Source organism: Salvelinus sp. IW2-2015, linkage group LG11, assembly GCF_002910315.2.
Source record: "Salvelinus sp. IW2-2015 linkage group LG11, ASM291031v2, whole genome shotgun sequence".
NCBI lineage: Eukaryota > Metazoa > Chordata > Actinopteri > Salmoniformes > Salmonidae > Salvelinus > Salvelinus sp. IW2-2015.
Genome location: NC_036851.1, coordinates 36,002,714 through 36,029,248, shown reverse-complemented (window position 1 = coordinate 36,029,248; position 26,535 = coordinate 36,002,714). Strand labels below are relative to the sequence as shown.

The 26,535-nt window shown below is 41.4% G+C and overlaps 2 protein-coding genes across 2 annotated transcripts in view; one reads left to right on the top strand and one right to left on the bottom strand.

Annotated features, from left to right (window-relative positions):
* Window positions 1–26,535, top strand: part of LOC111970299 (haloacid dehalogenase-like hydrolase domain containing 3) — a 354,076-nt gene that overhangs the window by 224,676 nt on the left and 102,865 nt on the right. The window lies entirely within an intron of this gene.
* Window positions 1–26,535, bottom strand: part of fkbp5 (FKBP prolyl isomerase 5) — a 40,439-nt gene that overhangs the window by 6,959 nt on the left and 6,945 nt on the right. The window contains exons 2-8 of the mRNA XM_023996971.2: window positions 22,250–22,382; window positions 20,398–20,542; window positions 7,927–8,069; window positions 7,543–7,657; window positions 7,120–7,276; window positions 6,817–6,907; window positions 6,481–6,564 (exon numbers count right to left, since the gene is read on the bottom strand). Coding sequence (XP_023852739.1) covers window positions 6,481–6,564; window positions 6,817–6,907; window positions 7,120–7,276; window positions 7,543–7,657; window positions 7,927–8,069; window positions 20,398–20,542; window positions 22,250–22,354 — 840 coding nt within the window. The 5' untranslated portion in view covers window positions 22,355–22,382. The remainder of the gene's footprint in view (window positions 1–6,480; window positions 6,565–6,816; window positions 6,908–7,119; window positions 7,277–7,542; window positions 7,658–7,926; window positions 8,070–20,397; window positions 20,543–22,249; window positions 22,383–26,535) is intronic.

The window sequence follows — 26,535 nt, the reverse complement described above, 5'->3', positions numbered from 1 at the left end:
ATACGTGTTCTCCCCAATGTATATAGTCATGACGTTGGCCTGATGGTGGGAGGTTTATGACCCCCATAAATACCTTTCCCCTTTTCTCTCTCCCTACTCTACAGAGTGACTCTTGGAAAGTCCTTTGTTAACATAGAGAGAGTCTTATAACATCAAAAGGGTGGGGAAAGGAACCATATTTTGGTAATCCAACCAGCTGAAAATATGCGTTGGTACTTAAAGAATATGATGCCAGATCAGTTGTCATCTGAGACATTATTACTAATGATAGGATGACATAAACTGTATCTTGGAAAGTCTACACATTATAGTTATCAGATTCACATGGAATTGTTGTGCAATTTAAATGTTTAAATATGAAAAGATGAAATGTAATTTAGCTTCTTAATGAGAGAACGGTTTGTCATAGAGTAAACTCTGCCAACTCAGTGGCCCCGCCCATGTGAACAGACAGTGGTTGTAAACTATGAAACACGGTCCTCTCTCCCAATCCTATATAAGCCCCTTGACGAAAATGTAACTTCCTGTTCCAAGGACTTGTGGACTTGAGGTCCCCACGTTGAAAGGACAACCACCTACAGAACTAAGCCAACCTTAGAGAACCTAACGAAATTAGCGTTGAATTTCAATGTGAAGGTGACGACCTACACGCCGGAAGGATGAATTTTGACTATACCAGCCAGAATATAGCATGAGCATATTAGCATAGCAACTTGGTATGAATTTCGAACTCTTATTCACTAAAGAAGTGATGCCTCCTAGCCGTCGCGTTAGCGCAGCAACTGTAGACGTGGGCTAGGAGAGGACGGACAGAGTATTTGTTCTACCACAAGACGACAGTACTACCAAGTATTCATTCTACCATCAGACATTCTTCAAAGGACAACCCAGCCTCCCATCTACGACCAACCGATCGAAGCGCAGCTCAGAGTAAATATTTATTACATTTTCCTTTTTCAAATGGGCGGTAATTTAGAATGCATAAGATACTATATATACGATAGCATAGCTGCCTACGGCCCGATAGAGACATAACATCTCCCTTTGTTCCTCAGTCTTCCCGTTCTTTCATTCAAAACCCCACCCCCTTTCTTTGTGTAACCAGCTGTCATATCTGTTCCGTCCGCTAGGGACGTTTTCCTTTATGACATAATTTGTAATCAATGTATGATACATTCTGTGTATATGTAATTCTTTGTGATTATTTAGGTATTTAGTAAATAAATAATTAAACCAAATTTTGTATTGCTGATTCAAATTGTTATCCAGGGWTCGTGAAGATAACCAAGAATTTACAACTTTCAGATGAGACTAAACAAGGTGACGATTAAATATAGACTGCTATTGATGTAAAAGATTACTAGGTCTTTAAGAGTTTATTCGGAAGATAACAGCTCTATAAACATTCTTCCGTGGTGCCCCGACTTTCTAGTTAATTACATTCACCTGATTGGCTGAATCAGGTAATATGAATTACAGAGAAATTATTTTATAGAATAGCATGTCATATCACTTAATCCGGCATAGCCAAAGACACGACAATATATAATATATATATACATACTGTCATGTTTTGTCATTGATTATCATGTCTTGTCCCTGTGCTTCCCCTTCTATTCGTTTCCCTCTGCTGGTCTTATTAGGTTCTTTCCCTCTTTCTATCCCTCTCTCTCCCCCTCCCTCTCTCCCTCTCTCGCTCTCTCTCTCTATCGTTCCGTTCCTGCTCCCAGCTGTTCCTCATTCTCCTAACTAACCTAATTTACTCTTTCACACCGGTCCCCTATTTTGCCCTCTGATTAGAGTCCCTATTTCTCCCTCTGTTTTCCGCTTCTGTCCTTGTCGGATCCTTGTTTATGTTTGCTGTTCTGTGTCCTTGTTCCGCCCTGTCGTGTTTCCGCCTTCTTCAGATGCTGCGTGTGAGCAGGTATCTATATCAGCTACGGCCTGCCCTTCCCGAAGCGACCTGCAGTCTGTGGTCGCGTATCCAGTTGTTCCCCTCTACTGCCTAGAGGATTTCAGTTTTCCTGGTTGACTTTACCTGAGATTATATCCAGATTATCGTTTTGTTATAGACTGGAATAAAGACTCTGTTTCTGTTAAGTCGCTTTTGGGTCCTCATGTCATCAGCATAACACATACACACATATATATATATATATATATATATATATATATGATATGTGTGTATATATTATACATAATACACACACACACATATACAGTGGGGAGAAACAAGTATTGATACACTGCCGATTTTGCAGGTTTTCCTACTTACAAAGCATGTAGAGGTCTGTATATTTTATCATAGGTACACTTCAAACTGTGAGAGACGGAATCTAAAACAAAAATCCAGAAAATCACATGTATGATTTTTAAGTAATTCATTTGCATTTTTATGCATTGACATAAGTATTTGATTCACCTACAAACCAGTAAGAATTCCGGCTCTCACAGACCTGTGTTTTTCTTAAGAAGCCTCCTGTTCTCCACTTCATTACCTGTATAACTGCACACTGTTTGAACTCGTTACCTTATAAAAGCACCTGTCCACACACTCAATCAAAACAGACTCCAACCTCTCACAACTGCCAAGACCAGAAGCTGTGTAAGGACATCAAGGATAAAATTGTAGACCTGCACAAAGGCTGGGATGGGCAACAGGACAATAGCAAGCAGGCTTGGTGAAGCAACAACTGTTGGCCGCAATTATTTATGAAAATAGAAGAAAATAGAAGAAGTTCAAGATGATGGTCAATCACCTCGGTCTGGGCTCCATGCAAGATCTTCAACCTCGTGGGGCATCAATGATCATGAGGAAGGGAGGTACAGCCCAGAACTACACGCAGGACCTGGTCAATGACCTGAAGAGAGCTGGGACACAGTCTCAAAGAAAACCATTAGTAACACACTACGCCGTCATGGATTAAAATCCTGCAGCGCACACAAGGTCCCCTGCTCAAGCAGGCGCATGCCAGGCCCGTCTGAAGTTTGTCAATGACCATCTGGATGATCCAGAGGAGGAATGGGAGAAGGTCATGTGGTCTGATGATTCAAAAATAGAAGTTTTTTGGTCTAAACTCCACTCGCCGTGTTTGGAGGAAAAGAAGGATGAGTACAACCCCAAGAACACCATCCCAACCGTGAAGCATGGAGGTGGAAACATCATTCTTGGGGATGCTTTTCTGCAAAGGGGACAGGACGACTGCACCGTATTGAGGGGAGGATGATGGGCCATGTATTGCGAGATCTTAGCCAACAACCTCCTTCCCTCAGTAAAGAGCATTGATGATGGGTCGTGGCTGGGTCTTTCCAGCATGACAACGACCCGAAAACACACAGCCAGGGCAACTAAGGAGTGGCTCCGTAAGAAGTATCTCAAGGTCCTGGAGTGGCCTAGCAGTCTCCAGACCTGAACCCAATAAAAAATCTTTGGAGGAGCTGAAAGTCCGTATTGCCAGCGACAGCCCCGAAACCTGAAGATCTGGAGAAGGTCTGTATGGAGGAGTGGGCCAAAATCCCTGCTGCAGTGTGTGCAAACCTGGTCAAGAACTACAGGAAACGTATGATCTCTGTAATTGCAAACAAAGGATTCAGTACCAAATATTAAGTTCTGCTTTTCTGATGTATCAAATACTTATGTCTTGCAATAAAATGCTAATTAATTACTTAAAAATCATACAATGTGATTTTCGGGATTTTTTTATTTTATTTAACCTTTATTTAACTAGGTAAGTTAGTTAAGAAAAAGCATATTTACAATGACAGCCTACCACAGCGACACTGGGCTAATTGTACACCACCCTATGAGACTCCCAATCACAGCCGGATGTGATGCAGTCTAGATTTGAATCAGGGACTGCAGTGATGCCACGTGTATTGAGATGCAGTGCCTTAGACCGCAGCGCCACTCAGGAGCCATAAATGGAGTGTGTATGTGTGCCATTCAGAGGGTGAATGGGCAATACAAAAGATTGAAGTGCCTTTGAATGGGGTATGGTAGTAGGTGCCAGGCGCGCAGGTTTGTGTCAAGAACTGCAAAACTGCTGGGTTTTTCACGCTGAACAGTTTCCCGTGTGTATCAAGAACGGTCCACCACCCAAAGGACATCCAGCCAACTTGACACAACTGTGGGAAGCATTGGAGTCAACATGGGCCAGTAGCCCTGTGGAATGCTTTTAACACCTTGTAGAGTCCATGCCCAGATGCAACTCAACATTAAGAAGGTGTTTTTAATGTTTTGTACAATGTCCTAGCAAAACCCGAAACCTAGTTGAAGGTAACAGCGCTCACTGTTGCCCCAAGTGGCCGGTTTCCACGTCATCTCCTGATGTCCTCAGACATGGATGGACATTGAATACTGACTTGTATCAATGACCTGGCTAAAATTAGGGATGCACGATATAAATCGGTGAACATATCGGAATCGGACGATATTAGCTAAAAATGCAAACATCGGTATCGGCCCGATGTCTAGTTTAACGCCAATGTGAAAAACCAATGTCAAAGCTGACGTGCATACCTATATAACATAGATACATTTTGGCGGTAAAATTTGGCACTACACCTGCAACATAGCATTCCTAACCTAGCTCACAATGTCTGCTGTGTGGTTCGAGCAGTCAAGTCGAGCAGTCATTTGAAAGAGTAAGAACATTTCAGTGAGACAACTCAAAGGTCGAAATCCATTAACACCAAGATAATGGAATTCATTGCCACTGTTCCACTCTGTCGTGGGTGATGTTGGCTTTCGTGACTGGTCGAGCACCGGTACACACTAACGTTACCAAGTGCACTATTGTTCAGATGTTGCCCTACCAGAGTTACACAGTAATAGCGTCACTGCTATTAGCTACACGACACGCCGTTTGGGTCTTTGCGCGTCAAAAGAAATACATGTCAAATAACAATATTTGACAATAACACTATTTGATGTGTTAAATAAACTTTTAATTTGACACGTCAAATAACACAGTTCTATTATAGAATGTTGTGTGTTCTGAATTTGCACATGCAAGCCAAGCGCCACCACTACTATCAGTAGCTGTACAAAAAAATCTGCAAACAAGCAAACACCGGCCACGAACGGCGTGTTTACAATACCGTATTGGTAATAAAGCATTATTTGTTTGACAGCAAATTCTGGGGTAGCTAGCTAGCTTTAGCTTGGTACCTAGCTAGCACCAATACAACCAGCCTGAAAACAATGACCAGTAGAAACTAGTCATTTTCACTATTCTTAGCAATGATTTAGGAATCCTTGTGTGTAAGTATTAGCTAGGTAGCCACTTGTTCTTCGCCTATTGAAATTGAACTTCAGTTCATGAAAATAAATAGCTAGCCAGCTACTTAACCCTGTTGTCCAAAGCTAACGTTATAAGCAGCCAGCTAGCTTCATCTGGCTAGCAAGGCTCGACCAGACCGGGTTGTGTGTTGTGAAGCTAGCCACAATAAGGATTAGCCACAATTAGCCACATAGATGGGTACGACCACCATTAATCAAATAAGAACTGTCTTATAAATTAGGATTATTTTAGATTATGACAACTAGCTATATAGTTAGTTAGCTAACTATAGCTAGTGAAACAGATGTTGTTTTGCTATGTTTTTTGGGAAGAACATTGTTTGCATCCATGAGCTAGCTAGCTTTCTTTATGACCAGCACTGTAGATGCGCGAGACAACTTTACCAGCATCATAGCATACCTATCGATGAATCGTTGTGACATTTAAATACGAGTGATAGTGTAATCAATGTGTAATTGATTACTACGTAAAAAACTAATGAACGCGTTATATTATTATGTGACGTGCAGTCATATTCATGTCCTGATTGGTCAACAAGCTTTTTTGACACGTCAAATAACATGCAAAGAACCAAACGGCGTTCCATAGAAATCCTGGTTGAGAATGAAACGACTGAACAAATGAACAACGAAACATCAAAGCAAGTAAGTGAAAGAAATATGTTTTGATTATGTTTTACTGGTAAAGGGGACATACGAAATGCCAAGAAAATAAAGTTTTGGTCAGTGTGGTGTGTGTGTGTGTGTGTGTGTGTAACCTTTATTTAACTAGGCAGGTCAGTTAAGAAAAAAAWTCTTATTTACAATGACAGCCTACCCCGGCCAAACACGGACGACGCTGGGCCAATTGTACGCCGCTCTATGGGACTCCCAATCACGGCCGGATTCAAACCAGGGACTGTAGTGATGCCTCTTGCACTGAGATGCAGTGCCTTAGACCGCTGCGTCCATGTGTGTGTGTTTTCACTATTGAACTGTACTAGAATGTTTAAAAGGCCGCAAAWATTTTAAATATTGGTTATCAGTATCGGTTTCTTTTGGCAAGGAAAATATCGGATATCGGTATCGGCCAAAAATGTCATATCGGTGCATCACTAGCTAAAATATTCATCCACAGATGCATCCAATGGTCATTACATTTTGTCTATTGTCTGAAAAACAGAGATGGTGCACTATACCTTGAAATATTGGGTCCCTTTCTGTTTGGCTCTCGCAGACAAATCCAGTTTCTCCTTTAGATCCAATTCCCAGGATTCTTTGGCCTTGAAAAGAAAACATACTGTTATCAGTTTCAGAGATGGAGATTTGAAGGTGACTTTCAATGAGATTATGCCTGTTTCTTCCCATTATTTTCTCCAGGGTCACTCTGCCATCATGCAATATCTAACTGAGACCCTCATTGTCTAAACTCCACCAGCTCAAATAAAAGCAATCTGTTGGTATCTTCCAGGGACACTAATAGGATACTTGAACACGTTCTTTTTACCCTATCTAATCCAGCAAGTAGAACTCACCTTCTCAAAGTCATTTAGAGTCACTTCATACATCAGGTCTGAGTTTGGTCCAATCTTATGCTGTGCTCTACCATCTTTCCCAAAGCCATACCTACAAAAAACAAGAGCGAGAGTATTGTATGGCTCATTATTTCTGACACACACCTGTTCCATGAAAGGCGTACATTATTTCGAAACTTTTCTATAGAGATGCTTGTTCAAGGTTACAAATCATTGCTGATGATGACTGAGTATGCATATCTACTTTGTGTTGCAACAGGTCCACTTCAGCGACAGGGAGTAGAGTAGAGTAAAGGCCCTTACTTGGGTTTTAAGTAGAGCATGCAGCATTCTCCTTTCTGCATCTTCTCCATGGCCCTGTCTACACCCAGAGGAACACCCATGTCCTCTGACTCGCCCACAACGAAGTGCACGTTCCTGGAGTCAAACAGACGCTCTCCACAGCGACCCTCCAGGTGCACTGTGGAATACAGGAATGCAATTRAAAATATACCGATTWTTTTTWATGGAATTTTTTTAAATTTTACTTCAGATAACAAACAATGTAGGTTTAAATGTTCACTGTTTTTTTGTGTTGTTTGAGACTGTAAAAAAATCAATAAAATGTTGATCACAGTCAATGTGAGACAAAGCCTTTGTACCAAAATCAACTAAAATATTGATCACCAAGTTCACAGTTAATGAGATCACAATTAATGTGATAGAGAGAAGGCATGTCTGCCTCACCGTGGACAGTTGATCCATCATTGGGACTATTATAGCCCTCCCCTTTGACCTTTATCCTCCTCGTGATGCCGCCGTCGTCCGTCAGCACCTCCCCTTTGAAGCTCAGCAGCTCCACCTAAAGGAAGTGAAGAGACACGTAAGAACAGAAAAAACATCACATCACGTCCATTTGTTGGCACAGTTTACCACAACAGTAATCATAAAATTCCATAATGATGAGAATTATGACAGAGACAGTGTTATTTATGCGTTTTGTTCACAATGCCGAGAGAGAATCTAGGACAATCCACAGTCAGAATACAGTATAGGGGAAACCTGCTACTGTATGTGCAGATGAAGGCCCATATACCACCATCACATTGGAAACCACTCTGCTTTACCTACCTCAAACTGTAGCATGGCATTGGGAGGTATTTTGGGGGGGCATCCAGCTGAACCATAAGCATATTCTGGTTTGCAGAGGAGCATGCACACCTCTCCTCTCTGCATAGACGACACACCAATATCTAAGCCCTTAATCACCTGACCTGTGGAGTGATATATGAGAAGAGACATGATGAACAGATGTAGGCTACATATGCAGTGACATATAGGCGATACATACGGCAGGTGAATAAGATGTGTTACCACAACCCACCATCCACACTCCCTCCCCCAAACACACACAGATGTCAAACACATGCCACACTTTGAGATGTAAGTATGATGGTAGGGTAACAAGTTATATTAAAGTCCCTTAATTAACCATTTTTAAGTTTGTATAAAGTTTACTTATCAAGTATTAATCATTATTCCTATATTTGTTCATATCAATAAGAAATCTCTAAATAGTAATTTACACATACATAAACACTATTTTAAATAATGTGTTAATGATTTATAAGAAAATTTGTAAGTTGTTTCATCATTGTATGTTCACAATTTGTAAATTATTAATAATGTATTACTGATGTACTTATAAACCAGTTCTAAAGGAGTTATTGTCAACTCATAAGATTATTTATAAGGCATTTGTTAATGGTTGATTATTTTTGGTATATTATTAGGATCCCTATTAGCTGTTGCAAAAGCAGCAGCTACTCTTCCTGGGGTCCACATAAAACATGAAACATGACATAATACAGAACATCAATAGACAACAGCTCAAGGACAGAACTACATAAACCATTTTTTTTAACAAAAGGCACACGTAGCCTACATATCAATACATACACACAAACTATCTAGGTCAAAAATGAATTGTTTGACTCACCATTTACAGTGCATTCAGAAAGTATTCAGACCCCTTGACTTTTTCCACATTTTGTTACGTTACAGCCTCATTCTAAAATKGATTAAATCTATTTTTTCCCCCATAATGACAAAGCGAAAACAGATTTTTAGAAATGCTTGCATTATTAGAAATATAAACAGAAATAACTTATTATTCAGAACCTTTGCTATGAGACTCGAAATTGGAGTCCACCTGTGGTAAATTCAATAGTTTGGACATGATTTGGTAAGGCACACACCTGTCTATATAAGGTCCCACAGTTGACACTGCATGTCAGAGCAAAAACCAAGCTGAAACAGCTGTAGGATCAGAATGCAGAGAGCTTTGCAAAAAACTAGACACAGGGCCACAGCCCTTAAGTCCAGTCCAGCGTACTTGTGAGTATTTGCAACAACATGCTAGGCCCTACTTTGCGAAACTGCCATTTGAAGTAGAGACACAAGACCTTAGTGTTGACCCAGCTACACGCCACAATCCAGAAAGTAGCAAAATTGGAGCATGAGCAGAGACAGTCCGTTCAAAAGAAATTAACAGCAGCATGGTGGAAATGGAAAACAAACCCACTTCCAGTCACACACACAGTTTCCCTGAGTCACAAGTGGCATCAGACCTCACCAAGTACCAACTGCGCCGTGAGATGGAGTTCCGGACTCCTGAAGTTTGATGATCGCCCTGAAAATTATTGGGCATGGAAAGCATCCTTTCTCAATGCGACCAGAGACTTGAATATATCAGCCAGGGAAGAGTTAGATCTAATTACCAAGTGGCTAGGGGCAGAGTCRTCTGAGCAAGCAAACAGAATTAGATCTGTCCATATTCTCAACGCAACAGCAGGGCTTAACATGGTCTGGCAACGACTAGAAGAGTGCTATGGTACACCCGAAGTGATCGAGAATGCACTGTTGAAGGAAATTGATTTTCCAAAACTATCTAACAAAGACAATCACAAGCTAAGAGAACTGGGTGACATTCTTCTCGAACTGGAGTGTGCTAAAGTATAAGGGTTACTTCCAGGCCTCGCTTATCTGAACACATCTCGGGGGGTAAACCCTATAGTAGAGAAACTTCCATTCAGTTTACAAGAAAAATGGATAGAACAGGAATCCAAATACAAGGAGGACTATCGGGTAGTATTCCCACTATTCTCGTTTTTCTCGAGATTCATCAGGAACCAGGCAAAAACTAGAAACGACCCCAGTTTCACCCTCAACTACCCAGGTGTCTACGAAAAGGGAGAAACCTGTCAAATATTGCAGCAAGATACCTGTGACTGTATACAAAACAGACGTGTCATCTGAGCCYTCAGACCACCAAACCAAACCCAGTAAGACAAAGGTTGAAAGCCCTGACCATCACTGCCCAATACATGACAAGCCTCATCCTCTTAAAAGGTGTCGAGGGTTTAGATACAAAACTCTAGATGAGCGCAAATCATATCTCAAAGAGAATGGCATTTGTTTCCGATGTTGTGGGTCAACTCAGCACAGAGCTAAAGACTGTAAGGTGTCAATCAAGTGCTCTGATTGTGACAGTGACAGACATCTTGCTGCTCTGCATCCAGGCCCAGCCCCTTCAACTGCAGACACCGCTACTGCAGAGAAAGAGCATGGCGGGGAGCAAGGTGAAAATGCTCTTCCATCAGTCACTAAAAAGTGTACTGAGATCTGTGTTGAGGCAGCCAATCCAAGATCATGTTAAAAAACTAAGCCTAGTCAACGCTTATCCAGCTGGGAAAAGAGAGAAAGCTGTCAAAAATGTATGTACTGCTCGATGAGCAGAGCAACTTCAACATCAATGAAAACTCTGCTCCACAAACCATGAAGACCTGTTCTGGGGTAACAGAGACTTCAGGCAGGAGAGCCATTAACTTCATGGTGGAGTCTATGCAGCTCACACATGCAGTTCACTCTCCCTACTCTGATAGAGTGTGACATGATGCCAGACGATAGGATGGAGATTCCCTCCCCCGACATTGCGCATCATCATTCTCATCTGCAGCCAGTGGTGGACAAAATTCCAGCTGTAGACCGAGACACTCCCATCCTCCTACAAGTGAGTTGTCACAAGCCAAAACCGCAATCATTCATTGTGTGCAACATGAAGCCTTCAAAGAGGAATTAAAATGCCTTGAAAAAGGAAGAGTTCCCAAAACAAAATACACTCAAACTGAACCCAGTGATTGATGAGGATGGGTTGCTGAGGGTGGGAGGCCGCTTATCCTCTGCCGACATGTCACAAGACGAAAAACATCCTCTCATCATCCCACAGACGCACCACTCTGCTGGTAAGACATTATCACAAGCAAGTGGCTCACCAGGGCCGTCATTTTTCAGATGAAGCTATTCCAGCAGCAGGCTTCTGTATTATTGGGAGCAAATGTCTGGTCTCTGGTGTCATCCACAAGTGTGTCACCTAGAGGGAGGTTAGTTGACCAAAAGATGGCTGACTTGCCTGCAGACAGACTCACATCTGAGCCAACATTCACCAGCGTTGGACTTGATGTGTTTGGATCATGGAATGTCATAACTCGTCGCACTAGAGGTGGTAGTGCAGACTCCAAGCGCTGAGCCGTACTCTTTACATGTATGTCTACTAGAGCCGTCCATATTGAGCTCATCAAAGCCATGTCCACATCAAGCTTCATCAACACGCTAAGGCGCTTTTTTTCTCCATCCGTGGTCCAGCAAAAGTGCTATGCTCTGATAAAGGTACAGCCTTTATAGGTGCCTGCAGGGAACTGGGAATCGACACAAATGACTCAGAACTGACTAAATACCTCACAGACAAGGGATGTACTTGGATATTTAATCCCCCACACTCGTCTCATATGGGTGGTTCTTGGGAGAGACCCATTGGGGTTGCCAGACGTATCCTAGATGCTATGCTGTTTCAGACAGGCTCCACTCGTCTCACGCATGAGGTCTTGGGCACTCTTATGTCTGAAGTTATGGCAATAATCAATACGAGACCCCTAGTGTCAGTGTCAACTGACCCTGACATGCCTGCCATTCTCACACCCTCAATGTTACTGACACAAAAGACCAGCGCTACCTCAGCCCCTTCGGGATACTTCCACATGAACGACCTTCATGGAAAACAGTGGAAGCAAGTCCAGTGTCTCGCTGACACCTTTGGAAAATGTGGAGACAGGAGTACCTGACAACGCTGCAGAGACGCAGAAAAGCCAAACGTAAAAGTGGGAGATGTTGTCTTATTGAAAGACAGTCAGCTGCACAGAAATGACTGGCCAGTCAGGCATTTGGTCAAAACCTTTCCCAGTACCGACAAAAAGGTCAGGAAAGTAGAAGTAAAAATTGTCACACAAGGAGCTGCTAAGGTGTTTCTGAGACCAATCTCAGAGATTGTTGTTCTTCTTTCTGAAGCATCCTAGACACAAAATATATATTTTTAAAGAAACATTTTTTGTTTCTTGACACATGTTTTATTTCATAGTGGCACAATTTAATTATACCAGGCAGGGAGTGTATTGCCATCCTGTAGAAGGTAACATATTATTTTATTATAGTGGTTAAGATGGACTATCATTGTGTTCCATGGTGTTTACTGCCCCCTAGTGAAGCTTTCTGGTACTTAGAAAGACTGCACGGAATCAGGAAGTAGAGCAGAGTAGACGTTCTGCACGCAGAGAAGCAGCTAAAAACAACGCTATGGTGCAGTTCTTTCTGTGCAGCTATTCCTTGTCAGCTTCAGCCACTGAAAATATTTGTTTGTAAGTTCAATTCAAGCATATTGCTAGTGATGATAATATTGTTTATTGATAAAATTGCTTACTTATCAATGTTGGTTGGTTGCATTTACTCATGCAAATTGCCTTGCCTTTCATGTATGCCAGTCAGCTGTATTAGTTTGCACGCGCGTCATGTAAACGAATTGTAAAACATACAATACTGCAGTTTTGTTACTGTTTCTAGTGTAATATGCTTTGTTATTGTACAGAGGTGTTTTCACATTATTAGAGTAATGAAAAGAGTTGGCTAGTATGTTGGCTAGAAAAGAGTTGGCTCATATGGTAATTAGCTATCTAGTTTGGCATCATGCCAGATACATGGTTTCTTGGCAGATGCTTTGTTTTATGCAACTTCAACTTGAAATGTATAATGTACAGCTACAGTATGTCAGTGTGAATTGAATAGTMAAGTATATTATTTCCTGTATTTTGCAGTTTCACAACAAACGTTTTTAATATGTCCGTTCAAGAAAAGTCACGCCTTGGGAGTTTTATTGAAGACTTAGTTGTTAGCTATCTGTCTAATTCTGCACGGGAATGCAATTCCAGGGCAGAATAAAGACTCTTCCTAAAGAAGGCCGCCCTGCCAAACTGAGCAATCGTGGGAGAAGGGCCTCTGTCAGGGAGGTGACCAAGAACCAGATGGTCACTCTGACAGAGCTCCAGAGTTCCTCTGTGGAGATGGGAGAACGTTCCAGAAGGACAACCATGTCTGCAGCACTCCACCAATCAGGCCTTTATGGTAGAGTGGCCAGGGGGAAGCCACACCTCAGTAAAGGGCACATGACAGCCCTCAGAGTTTGCCAAAAGGCACCTAATGACTCTCAGACCATGAGAAATAAGATTCTCTGGTCTGATGATATCAAGATTGAACTCTTTGGCCTGAATGCCAAGCGTCACGTCTGGAGGAAACCTGGCACCATCCCTACGTCTGGCACCATCCCTACGSTGAAGCATGGAGGTGGCAGCATCATGCTGTGGCGGAAGGTAGACAAGTGGTTAGAGCGTTGGACTAGTAACCGAAAGGTTGCAAGATCGAATCCCCGAGCTTTTGTTCTGCCCCTGAACAAGGCAGTTAACCCACTGTTCCTAGGCCGTCATTGAAAATAAGAATTTGTTCTTAACTGTCTTGCCTAGTTAAATAAAGGTAAAGAAATTAATAATAATGCTGTGGGGATGTTTGGGGATATAGTCAGGATCGAGGGAATAATGAATGAAGCAAAGTACAGAGAGATCCTTGATCAAAACCTGCTCCAGAGCGCTCAGGACCTAAGACTGGGGCGAAGGTTCACTTTCCAACAGGACAACGACCCTAAGCACACAGCCAAGACAACGCAGGAGTGGCTTCGGAACAAGTCTCTGAATGTCCTTGAGTGGCACAGCCAGAGGCCGGACTTGAACCCGATCGAACATCTCTGGATAGACCTGAAAATAGCTGTGCAGCGACGCTCCCCATCCAACCTGACAGAGCTGCAGAGAAGAATGGGAGAAACTCCCCAAATACAGGTGTGCCAAGCTTGTAGCGTCAGTGCTTTAACAAAGTACTGAGTAAAGGGTCTGAGTAAATGTGATATCAGTTTAAAATGTTCAATACATTTGCAAAAATGTCTAAAAACCAGTTTTTGCTTTTGTGTGTAGGTTGAGATTTTTTTTTAATATACATTTTTGTATAAGGCTGTAATGTAACAAAAGTCAAGGGTTCTGAACTTTCCGAATGTACTGTAACTAACAACATTGCTAAAGCTTAGCTCTGGATAAGTAAACAAATATTTTTGTGGTCTCTGACACCCAAAGTCAGTATCTACTTGCTCTTTATCAATAAAATGTAAGTTTGTAATTTTTGTTTAATACCTCTTCCATGGAGGTTTTCGTATTGATCTAGAACAAGACAAAAACAGCAATGCCTTTCCTAAGGGCCTGAAGCATACTCAGGACCACCACACCTGTATTTATTTGTTTTTACCATAAAGAGCTTACATTAAGGCCATTCTTCTGAAAAAGTGGTCAAAAAAAGATCCAAGTCCTTGATTTTTCATTTACTTCGAACTATAAGATTCTATCAGCAAAATGTATCGTTTTGAGATGATGACTATTTTTAAGTCCCAGATCTCAGAAATGTTTTGTGATGTCTCACCTGGATAGCTAGATGAGACAACCACATAGAGTAAAATATACGGGATATGAACATTCCATTCCAGCTAAACAATGGATGTATTACGTTTTGCAAAAACACATTTTAATTCACATCTAAAACCTATGAATAAAAAAATCTGAACAGTAATATCTTACACAATCTAATCAAATTGTATTTGTCGCATGCGTCGAATACAAGTGTAGAATTGCTTAAGCCTTTCCCAACTATGCAGCTAAAAAGTAAGAAAATGTATAAATAAAAAAGGAAATAGTAACACAATAAAATAGCACAAAATAATACAATTTTAATATAATTTCTGATTTWAAAAAAACAGATGTGTTGGATATAGTACCAGTCGATATTAAATAGAACATTGCGGCCCCACCCGCCTGTGGGGGAAAACAACCCAAGGTACCTTGGTTATTAATTATAATTAGAAATTAAATTATCCCATTGGCTCACAGCAAAAACCTGACCTTTTTCAAACCAATTTTCTTCTTGTCTGCTTGCTTTAGTCAATTACAAAACTACATGTCTTACCTGTGATGAAATGGTTTCCACACGCATCGCTACGTGTAGCCTACTTGGACAACGGGTCCCCACAATTTCCCACTCTTCCACACCAAATAGCGTGAAGCCACAGTGCTCTTCTCGCAGGTTCGACTTCCCTACGTGGGAGCATTGCGAACCTCAAGTTGGGATTTTTGACCTGGTTACGTGTACATTGAACAACACAGCAGCCTTTCAGCATGTTTTGTTATTTCTGTATAACAAAAATCTAYGACGAAAGTGGCTCTTTCACAGTGGGGCTCAACGAGAAAGAATGCTTGTTTTCCCCAATTTGTGGGCATAGTCGAGGGGAATTCCTTATTATTACATGAATACCAAATGGGACTATAGTTCAAATGCTCTTCAAATGCACTCATTAACAATTAAGAAATGTCCCATTCATGACATATACATTTATAAATATGTACAGTGCCTTCAGAAAGTATTCACAGCCCCTTGAATCTTTCCACATTTTGTTGTGTTACAGCCTGAATTTAAAATATAATAAATGTAGTTTCTTTTTTGTCACAGTTAGAAAATGAAAAGCTGAAATGTCTTGAGTCAATAAGTATTCAACCCACTTTGTTATGGCAAGCCTAAATAAGTTAAGGAGTAGAAATTCACTTAACAAGACACATAATAAGTTGCATGGACTAGTGTTAAAACATGATTTTTGAATGACTTTCTCATCTCTGTACCCCACACATACAATTATCTGTAAGGTCCCTCAGTCGAACATTACATTTTAAACACAGATTCAACCACAAAGACCAGGGAGGTTTTCCAATGCCTCACAAAGAAGGGCACCTATTGGTAAATGGGTAAAATAAAAAAGTAGACATTGAATATCCCTTTGAGCAGGATTTTACCATGAGGCCAATGACGACTTTAAAACAGTTACAGAATGTAATGGCTGTGATAGAACACTGAGGATGGGTCAACAACATTATAGTTACTCCACAATACTAACCTAAATGACCGAATGAAAAAGGAAGCCTGTACAGAATACAAATATTTTCAAAAGATGCATCCTGATTGCAAGAAGGCACAAAAGTAATATTGAAAAAATTACTGCGTACCACGCTCCATATTTTTAAGCATATATGGCAAGATCTGCAAATGGTTGCCGAGCAATGTTCAACAAATGTATTTAATTTTTTAGCAAATTTTGCAAAATCCAGGTGAGGAAAGCTCTTAGAGACAAATCCAGAAAGACTCACAGTTGCAATCGATACCACAGGCGCTTCTACAACGTTTTGTCTCGGGTGAGAATACATATGTAAATTCATTTTTTTTTTCTGTATTTCATTTTCAATAAATTTGCAAAAATGTTTTTTTTTAAACACGTTTTCACTTTGTCATTCTGGGATGTTGTGTGTAGATGGGTTTTGAATTCAGGCTGTAACACAACACAATGTGGAATAAGTCAAGGGGTATGCATACTTTCTGAAAGCACTGTATATAAATGGGGAGACAAACCATCAAATCAAATTGTATTGGTCACATACACAGATGTTATTGCGAGTGTAGCGAAATGTTTGTGTTTCTAGTCCTGACAGTGCAGTAATACCTAACAAGTAATCTAAWAATTCCACAGCTACCTAATACACACAAATCTAAGTAAAGGGATGGAATAAGAATATATACATATAAATATATGGATGAGCGATGACTGAGCGGCATAGGCAAGATGCAATAGATGGTATAAACAGGATGAGTAATGCAAGATATGTTAACATTATTAAAGTGCCATTATTAAAGTGACTAGTGATCTATTTATTAGAGTGGCCAATGATTTCAAGTCTGTATGTAGGCAGCAGCCTCTCTGTGTTAGTGACAGCTGTTTAACAGTCTGATGGCCTTGAGATAGAAGCTGTTTTTCAATCTCTCGGTCCCAGCTTTGATGCACCTGTACTGGCCTCACCTTCTGGATGGTAAGCGGGGTGAACAGGCAGTGGCTCGGGTGGTTGTTGTCCTTGATGATCTTTTTGGCCTTCTTGTGACAACGGGTGCTGTAGGTGTCCTGGAGGGCAGGTAGTTTGCCCCCGGGGATGCGTTGTTGCCGTACCAGGCGGTGATACAGCCCGACAGGATGCTCTCAATTGTGCATCTGTAAAAGTTTGAGGGTGACAAGCCAAATTTCTTCAGCCTCCTGTGGTTAAAGAGGCGCTTTTGCGCCTTCTTCACCACACTGTCTGTGTGGGTGGACCATTTCAGTTTGTCAGTGATGTGTACGCTGAGGAACTTAACTTTCCATCCTCTCCACTGCTCTCCCGTCGATGTGGATTGGGGGGTGCTCCCTCTGCAGTTTCCTGAAGTCCACGATCATCTCCTTTGTTTTGTTGACGTTGAGTGAGAGGTTGTTTTGCTGACACCATAATCCGAGTGCCCTCACCTCCTCCCTATAGGCTGTCTCGTTGTTGGTGATCAAGCCTACTACTGTTGTTTCATCTGCAAACTTGATGATTGAGTTGGAGGCATGCATGACCATGCAGTCATGGGTGAACAGGGAGTACAGGAGGGGGCTGAGCACGCACCATTGTGGGGCCCCAGTGTTGAGGATCAGCGAAGTGGGGGTGGCCCGTCAGGAAGTCCAGGATCCAATTGCACAAGGCGGCGTTGAGACCCAGGGCCTCAAGCTTAATGATGAGCTTGGAGGGTACTATGGTGTTGAATGCTGAGCTGTAGTCAATGAACAGCATTCTTACATAGGTATTCCTCTTGTCCAGATGGGATAGGGCAGTGTGCAGTGTGATGGCGATTGCATCGTCTGTGGACCTATTGGGGTGGGTGCAAATTGAAGTTGGTCTAGGGTGGCAGGTAAGGTGTAGGTGATATGATCCTGGACTAGCCTCTCAAAGCACGTCATGATGAGTGCTACAGGGCGATAGTCATTTAGATCAGTTTACCTTTGCCTTCTTGGGTACAGAAACAATGGTGGCCATCTTGAAGCATGTGGGGACAGCAGACTGGGATAGGGAGAAATTGAATATGCCCTTAAACACACCAGCCAGCTGGTCTGCGCATGCTCTGAGGACCCGGCTAGGGATGCCGTCTGGGCCGGCAGCCTTGCGAGGATTAACAGGTTTTAAATGTCTTACTCACATCGGCCACGGAGAAGGAGAGGGAGAGGCCGCAGTTGCGGGCCATGTCGGTTGCACTGTATTATCCTCAAAGTAGGTAAAGAAGGTGTTTAGTTTGTCTGGAAGCAAGACGTCAGTGTCCGTGACGTGGCTGGTTTTTCCTTTTTGTAGTCCGTGATTGCCTGTAGACCCTGCCACATACGTCGTGTCTGAGCCGTTGAATTGCGACTCCACTTTGTCTCTATACCGACATTTCGCTTGTTTGATTTCCTTGCGGRGGGAATAACTACACTGTTTTTATTTCGGCCATATTCCCAGTCATCTTTCCATGGTTAAATGCGATGGTTCACGCTTTCAGTTTTGTGCAAGTGCCGCCATCTATCCACATCTCCAATGCACTTCCTTATAAATTCACTCACCGAATCAGCATACAAATCAATATTATTCTCTGAGGCTATCCGGATCATGTCCCAGTCCACGTGATCAAAACAATCTTGAAGTGTGCATTCCGATTGGTCAGACCAGCATTGAAGAGTTATTGTCACAGGTACATCCTGTTTGAATTTCTGCCTATAGACAGGAGAAGTAAAATGGAGTCGTGGTCAGATTTGCCGAAAGGAGGGCGGGGGAGAGACTTGTATGCATCGCAGAAGTTAGAGTAACAGTGATCCAGTATATTGCCCGCACAAGTGCTACAGTCAATATGCTGTTAGAATTTAGGTAGCCTTGTTCTCAAATTTGCTTTGTTAAAATCCCCAGCTACAATAAATGCAGCCTCAGGATATATGGTTTCCAGTAAAGTTCCTTGAGGGTCGTCGTGGTATCGGCTTAAGGGGGGGATATACACGGTGTGACAATAACCAACAAGAGTTATTCTAGGTCATGTGAACAAAAGGACTTGAGTTCCTGTATGTTTTTAAGATTATACCATGATTTGTTAATCATGAAGCATACACCCCCGCCCTTCTTCCCAGAGAGATGTTTATTTCTGTTGGCGCCGACACAAAGAATTCCGGTGGCTGTTCCGACTCCGACAACATATCCCGAGAAAGCCATGTTTCCGTGAAACAGAGTATGTTACAATCCCCGATGTCTCTCTGGAAAGCAACCCTTGCCCTAATTTCGTCTAACTTGTTATATACTCGGAAGCGGTGGGTGGTGTCCACGCCTCTGAGGTCTGACCAGAAGGCCGTTCCATCTACCTCTACCTCTTCTGCGGYGATGTTGTTTTGGGTCGGCCTCTRGAATCAGATCAAATGTCCTGGGTGGTGGTGCGAAAAAAGGATCCGCTTCATGAAAGTCGTATTCCTGGTCGTAATGTTGGTAAGTTGATGTCTATCTGATATCCAATATTTCTTCCCGGCTGTATGTAATAAGATTCTGGGCTAACAATGTAAGAAATAATAAATAAAAAAMCGAAATACTGCATAGTTTCCTAAGGACTAGAAGCGAGGCGACCCTCTGTCGGCACCATCTTGTCTTTAAAAAACATTAATCAATCATTAATAAATTCCTTATAAATAGTCTTGTGAGTTAGAGATTASATTTTTTTCATTTKAGTAATTTAGCAGACGCTCTTATCCAGAGCGACTTACAGTAGAGTGCATCATTTTAATTAAATTTTTTACAGGGCCCCCGTGGGAATCAAGCCCAAAAACCTTGGCGTAGCAAGCTCCATGCTCAACCAACTGAGCCACAATAACGCCTTTATAACTGGTTTATAAGTACATTAGTAGTACATTATTGATCATGAACAAATTGTGAACATGCTGTGATCAAACACCTTATTCATTATCTTATTAACCTTTAATAAATAATTAAAAATAGTGTTTATAAATGCGTAAATGACTATTTAGAGATTGCATATTGACATTTACAAATGTAGGAACAATGATTAATAAATGGCAAATAAACACTTTACAAACTGTTTATAAATGGTTTATTAAGGGACCTTAATATAAAGTATTACCTGATGTAAAAGCTATGTACATCTGTAGATCCTGATAACGGTCATCTTCAGCTAAAAGGTACTGAGATGTACAGAAACAAGAGGCAGACTCGAACATACCTTTTCCCAGATTGAAGATGAAGGGTTTCTTGCGGTCCATACTGGAGTCAAACTTCTTCCCATTGAGTAGTTTGCCAGTGTAGTGCACTGCTACCTTGTCCCCGATCATGGGTCTGTCCCCATCCTCTCCCTGTTTTTTCACCACCTGTACAAAGAACAGATGTCAGCCCTAAGATCAGCTCAGCATGCTAGTTAGTACTTGTTTTCTATAGCTAGACAGTAGCTAGGTTTACATCCAATTGGCGAAAGATTTTCATGCATATATTCTAGAATCCGCATAAAGAAAATATGTGCATTTTCTCACGTGGTGTGTTGTCACCAATTGGATTTGTTGTGGATAAAAATCACTGTGTGATGACGTAGTGTCCTCAAAATGACATTTTGCATAAGTTTTCATGTACCGAATACAAATCTAAAGTTCAATGTGTTTCCATATCATTTTCAACTCTACCGATAGTTTTGTCATAAAAATTGTTGCGTTAAATAGCAAATGTGCCTAACGTTGCTCTGGTCTTGACACATGCTCTCTAGCCAACAGCGCGGGTAGGCTGCATGATGAGATTATTATGGATAAGAGCAAGAATATTTTTATTTGTCAAATTGTGACGGYCCTGAATTTTTCTGAACCGTCTCAGTGCTTCTCCTTCCAATAGGGCAGTCAAGCATCGATCATCATGTCACCAGAATAAGACCCTTGATATTTAATGGAATGGGGCATCAAGATCACTGTGCACTTTCACCACACTGAAGTTCATCATAACTTATTTTATCTGTAGCCTAATAAACTGCAAGGTGTCCCGAGTTGTACATTTTACATTTTTACATTTTAGTCATTTAGCAGACGCTCTTATCCAGAGCGACTTACAGTAGAGTGCATACATTTTTTACATACTGAGACAAGGATATCCCTACCGGCCAAGAGCAGACGCTCTTATCCAGAGCGACTTACAGTAGAGTGCATACATTTTATTACATTTTTACATACTGAGACAAGGATATCCCTACCGGCCAAACCCTCCCTACCGGCCAAACCCTCCCTAACCCGGACGACGCTATGCCAATTGTGCGTYGCCCCACGGATCTCCCGGTTGCGGCCGGCTGCGACAGAGCCTGGRCGCGAACCCAGCCCAGCCTGGGCGCGAACCCAGAGACTCTGGTGGCGCAGCTAGCACTGCGATGCAGTGGGAGGACCACACACCATAGCATCGCGTGACTCCAAGTTTACTTCGATATGATTGTTATTATATCAATATTTGTGCATAAAAGCGTTCCCACCACCATTTCTCGCATAACTGATTTTACAGACACAAAATGATCACACAATGTCAAATTAACAAATGATCTGTTGGCATTCATAAAATTGTACCGAAACGTCCTGTTTCCATCACAGCTGTAGTGAATTTTTTTTATATGATATGACTTTATTCATCTTTCATGTACCCCTACTAGTATTTTTAATCCTAACAGTTATGCATTTGTTGCCGTGCTCTGTTCTTCCTGCCACGTTTAGAGGTAACTCCTGGACAGGAGGATGTGCTCAAAACAAAGGAACACTTGAGTTGTGGCAGAATTATGAAAGAAGAGTATCTCTGAAGTCTCTCTGAATAACATGCCAAAGGGAACACATTGTGTGTGTGCTTCAGGCCTGGCTTAAAAGAGGATGTCAACAGTAGAACACATCCTAACACTGAATAGATCCCTTTCATAACCAACAACGCATGTTTATGGAATGATAAGCAATGCAGAGTATGAAAAGTAGAGCTGAATCCTAATAATAATTTGAGCTGCGCTCCTTTATGTCAAGTCAGAGTTGGTCCTTTACAGAGGATGGTGGGATGAGGTTAAAGCCTACCTTGCGAACTCCCTCGTCTTTGTTAGGAGTGACGTCAATGCCCTTAACGGCAAAGACCACAGCAGGAGACTGGTCATCCATGGACTGGTCCTTGTCTGTGGTCATATCTGCACCTGGGAATGCCACTCTAACCCTGCACAAAAGAGTCACACACACAAACATTGTTAAAACTGGGATACGCACCAATGTAATAACACACTCACAAAACCCCACCAACACACAAAGCCACCAGTAGAAAGGCCTTTCAGAACCACTTGAATCTCACTTTAACTGTAATCAATGATATTCATATGACCTTTAGGTAGGTACATTGTTAACTATATTATACAGTATCTCTGACATCATGTGAGCCAGGGAATGGCGCTTCTAACATCTCAACTGTGTTTCTTCTTCATTCTGATAAAATGCATGAGCTGACGCACACCCAGAAATGTATATAGAGGTGCTGACTAACGAAAAATAAACTCTGCGCCGTCCCTCTTTGTGAGGCATGCAGCACAGTACGTTCTTGGTAGACGTTCTTGGTAGACTGTTGTCATTGAAGAGCCAAACATGTTTTCTGATGATGAGCTATAGAAAGTGCCTCAATGGCTGCCTTATCTCCCAGCCCACAGTACATCGTGTTAACTCATGGTACATCGTGTTAACTTGCTGCAGTCATACCATCACACTAATGTCAAGACACCAGAAAACGTATACATGTAGCATCTTAATTTGAGTCAGTTTACTACATCAGGGAAATAATCCGGCAGCAACAGGAAATGCAAAATTATTATGTGGATTATACCTTTTTTCATAAGGGAAAATCAAGTCTGAAATTTCAAAGTGGAAWTTACAAACTCCAGATGCCTTTTTAAACCTCAAATACACTACCAGTTAAAAAATCCTGCATTGCAGGAAGGTTCTCCTGCAACAAGGTGATCAAATTAAGATCTTACATCTGTAGGTCTTCATGTACAGTATCTATGCTGTTTCATTGCAGTATACTATGCCCACATTCACTATTGACCGTGCCAAAATGTTAAATTCAATCAAAACTGCAATGTGGTAAGCGATTTACACAGTAGCTCTTTTTCTTCCATGGCCAAATGAAATTATTGTTGTTCCTACTTCATTCTGAAAACTGGTCCCTGATGGATGAAATATGAGAGATGATGGTGCAACAGTTCAGTCAATGTTTGTGATGCTGCACAGTGCGTTCTTGGGACACCGTTGAAGAGCCAAAAGAGCTTTCTGATGATGAGCTAACATAATATTATCCTGATGTCTTTCAATGGGAGCCTTCATGAGTTGTATCTCTCAAACCACAATACATCATGTTAACTCATGGAATGTGTTGCTGTCATACCATAATACTAGCATCAACTGTGCAGTGCACATAGTTTAGAACTAACTGTAAAAACTCCTCACATTAATTTAATGAAAATTCCACACACACAAAAAGACAGGGGGCTGCAGGTGGGTGTGCTACGCTAGTGCCTGTTGCATCTTTAGAGATAAGATACAACTTAATTTTCCCCTCAGAGCAATAAGATTAGGGCCTGGTCCCCTGCCTTAGGACATAAGAAAATTAGGTAGACGCAATCAGGGTTAAAGTCATCGTCATTCATCTTAACTCCAGATTTGAGTTCAGTCTACCATGACKCTATGTGACTACCTAAAGAACGCTATGGTATTAAAATGCTGCTTTGCTGTCATATTTGCCAAGTTAACGTGTACTATGTCAATGTTGATTTTGGAATGTCTATATCTGTTTATAGCTTTAGTTTGCCCGTGAACTAGGGCTGGGCGATATGATGATACAGTGGGGAGAACAAGTATTTGATACACTACCGATTTTGCAGGTTTTCCTAAACAAAAAACAAACAAACAAAAAAATTGTCCGATTAATCGGTATCGGCTTTTTTGGTCCTCCAATAATAGGTATCRGCGTTGAAAAATCATAATCGGTCGACCTCTAATCTGTACTGTCTCCGCCTTCTAGATGGTAGCGGGGTAAACACACCATGGCTCAGGTGGAGAGTACCTATTGGTATACTGGTGCATATTGTACAGAGGTGCTGGTGAGCGCGCACACACACAGGAGGCTGGTGGGAGGAGCTAAAGGAGGACGGGCTCATTGTAATGTCTGGAATAGAATTCATGGAATGGTATCAAACATATGGAAACCACATTTGACTACGTTCCATTTATTCCATTTCAGACATTACAATGAGCCCATCCTCCTATAGCTTCTTCCACCTGCCTCCACTGACACGCACTCTCGCTCTCATACTCACACACACATTTGATGCTTAATTTAGATCTGTAAGAATCTCACATTTTTCCCACATACAGTATGTCAGAATGATATAAGGAGCCTGTGATCACTTGCCATTGTTAACGTAAACAACAATAACCATAGTAATACATCTTCAAATTATTATTATTTTCTGTGACTCTGCCTTTCCTCATATGGATATCACTTCTAAGAAATGTTGGAACGGAACATCATGTTCTGGGAGCTGTAAATGTGTAGTTTCCACATTGACAGAGCCAAATGCATAAACATACACACAACTAACATGTAAGAACAATTAGTTGATTTAATGATCTAGTAATATAATTATGAAATAAACCTGTCTAATAGTCTGTCTGACTATGTCCACCTCTGTCTGTCTGCCTCTGTCGATCTCTGTTTGTGTCCACCTGCGCAGTAGTGTGTGTTTCCATCTGTGTGGGTATGTCTGTCTATGTGTCTGTGCAGTTTGTTTGTGTGTGTGTGTGTGTGTGTGTGTGGTTTTACTATCCTTGTGAGAACCAGAAATTAGTAAAACAAGGAAAATTCAGATGTGTGGGAATATTTCCCCAGTACCCACAAGGAAAAAGGCTATTTTAGGTTTAGGGGTTAGGTTTAGAGTTACAATTCAGGTTAGTGTTAGAGGTTAGGTTCAGGGTTAGGGGTTAAGGTCAGGTTTAAGGGTGTGTGGGGGGGGGGGGGGGGGGAACACTATGTCTCTTCCGTTCCAAATTCCTGGCACAATCTGATGGTGTTCACCAATCTGAAACCCACTCAGTCACAGCACAGCATCAGCTTCGGGTGGCGATATCCAAATAGTCTCTATTTGTGTTGCGGGGAGCCTAACACACATTCCATCTTCTTTTAATGGGGGAAATGCAGGGATTGACGCAGATGTACTAAAAAATATATATTATTTGAATTGCTGAAATGTCAAATCTGAGTTTGGAGGGTGTTAAAATGTTTGGTAACACAGGCTACGGAACTTTAATAGCGGGATGTATAATGTAACTGTTATTAATTATGTACCACAGTATTTAATCCAAACATCATTCATTCAGAATCCTTGTGAATTTGTCTTTAAATTCATATTTATGATGAAGAAATATAAACCATCTCGGTATGTTATTATCAATATAAGTTACAGCTGTGTTACAGCGTTAGTTCGTCTCGTAGCCATTGCCTGCAGTCAAATGACCTAGTGGCCTCATGGGTGGAATGTTATTTTTTTCATAATTAACTCTTTTTTTCTTTTTTTMTCCAGTGTTTCTATGTCAAACAATGTTGTTATATTTCTGTCTTCTGTGATGTATATAAAGTGTAATATTGGGATGCAAACTCAAAATGTAATACATTTCAACTCTGACATGGTACATGTCTTCTTTTTTAAGCCCATAACCATCTGTGAGGTGTATACTTTTGTTTCAAAGTAGATTTGTTTAAGACTATCAAGAAACACTCTGTGTGACCCCGATTTAGCACACTGCAGTAAAAGGTTATTCAGAGAGAGAGTGGAACAGAGACCCTGTGGATAAATGCACGGACAGAACACAACAAAGCAGAGAACATTCAGTCCTGAGAGCTCCAGCAGCACAGTCACTACACAGATGCATACTGTGCCTCCAAGCTCTCTATCACAAGTCAATGCTACACACTAATCCACATATAAACATGCAGTAAACCATTGTGTGGCCAAGCAGACCTTGGGAGGAAACCTTGGTCTGATAATAGAGGGTACAGTATGTACACCTAATCCCCCACACATAACAAGCCTTGAACGTGTGCTGCAATAAATGCTTTGGTTGCTTTCAACCTGCAACCTGCAATTTAATCCAGCAATCGCAATGCAAAGGAAATTACAGATGAACATATTTTTAACAGTGTCCTAGTTTTCTATCTGTTCTGCCCAGTCTTCTAGTCAGTAATTAGACTGAAACAATGATTGGATAAAATCATACTGTTTTTAACAATAGTCACACTTATTATACTATGCTTCACTGCATAAGCA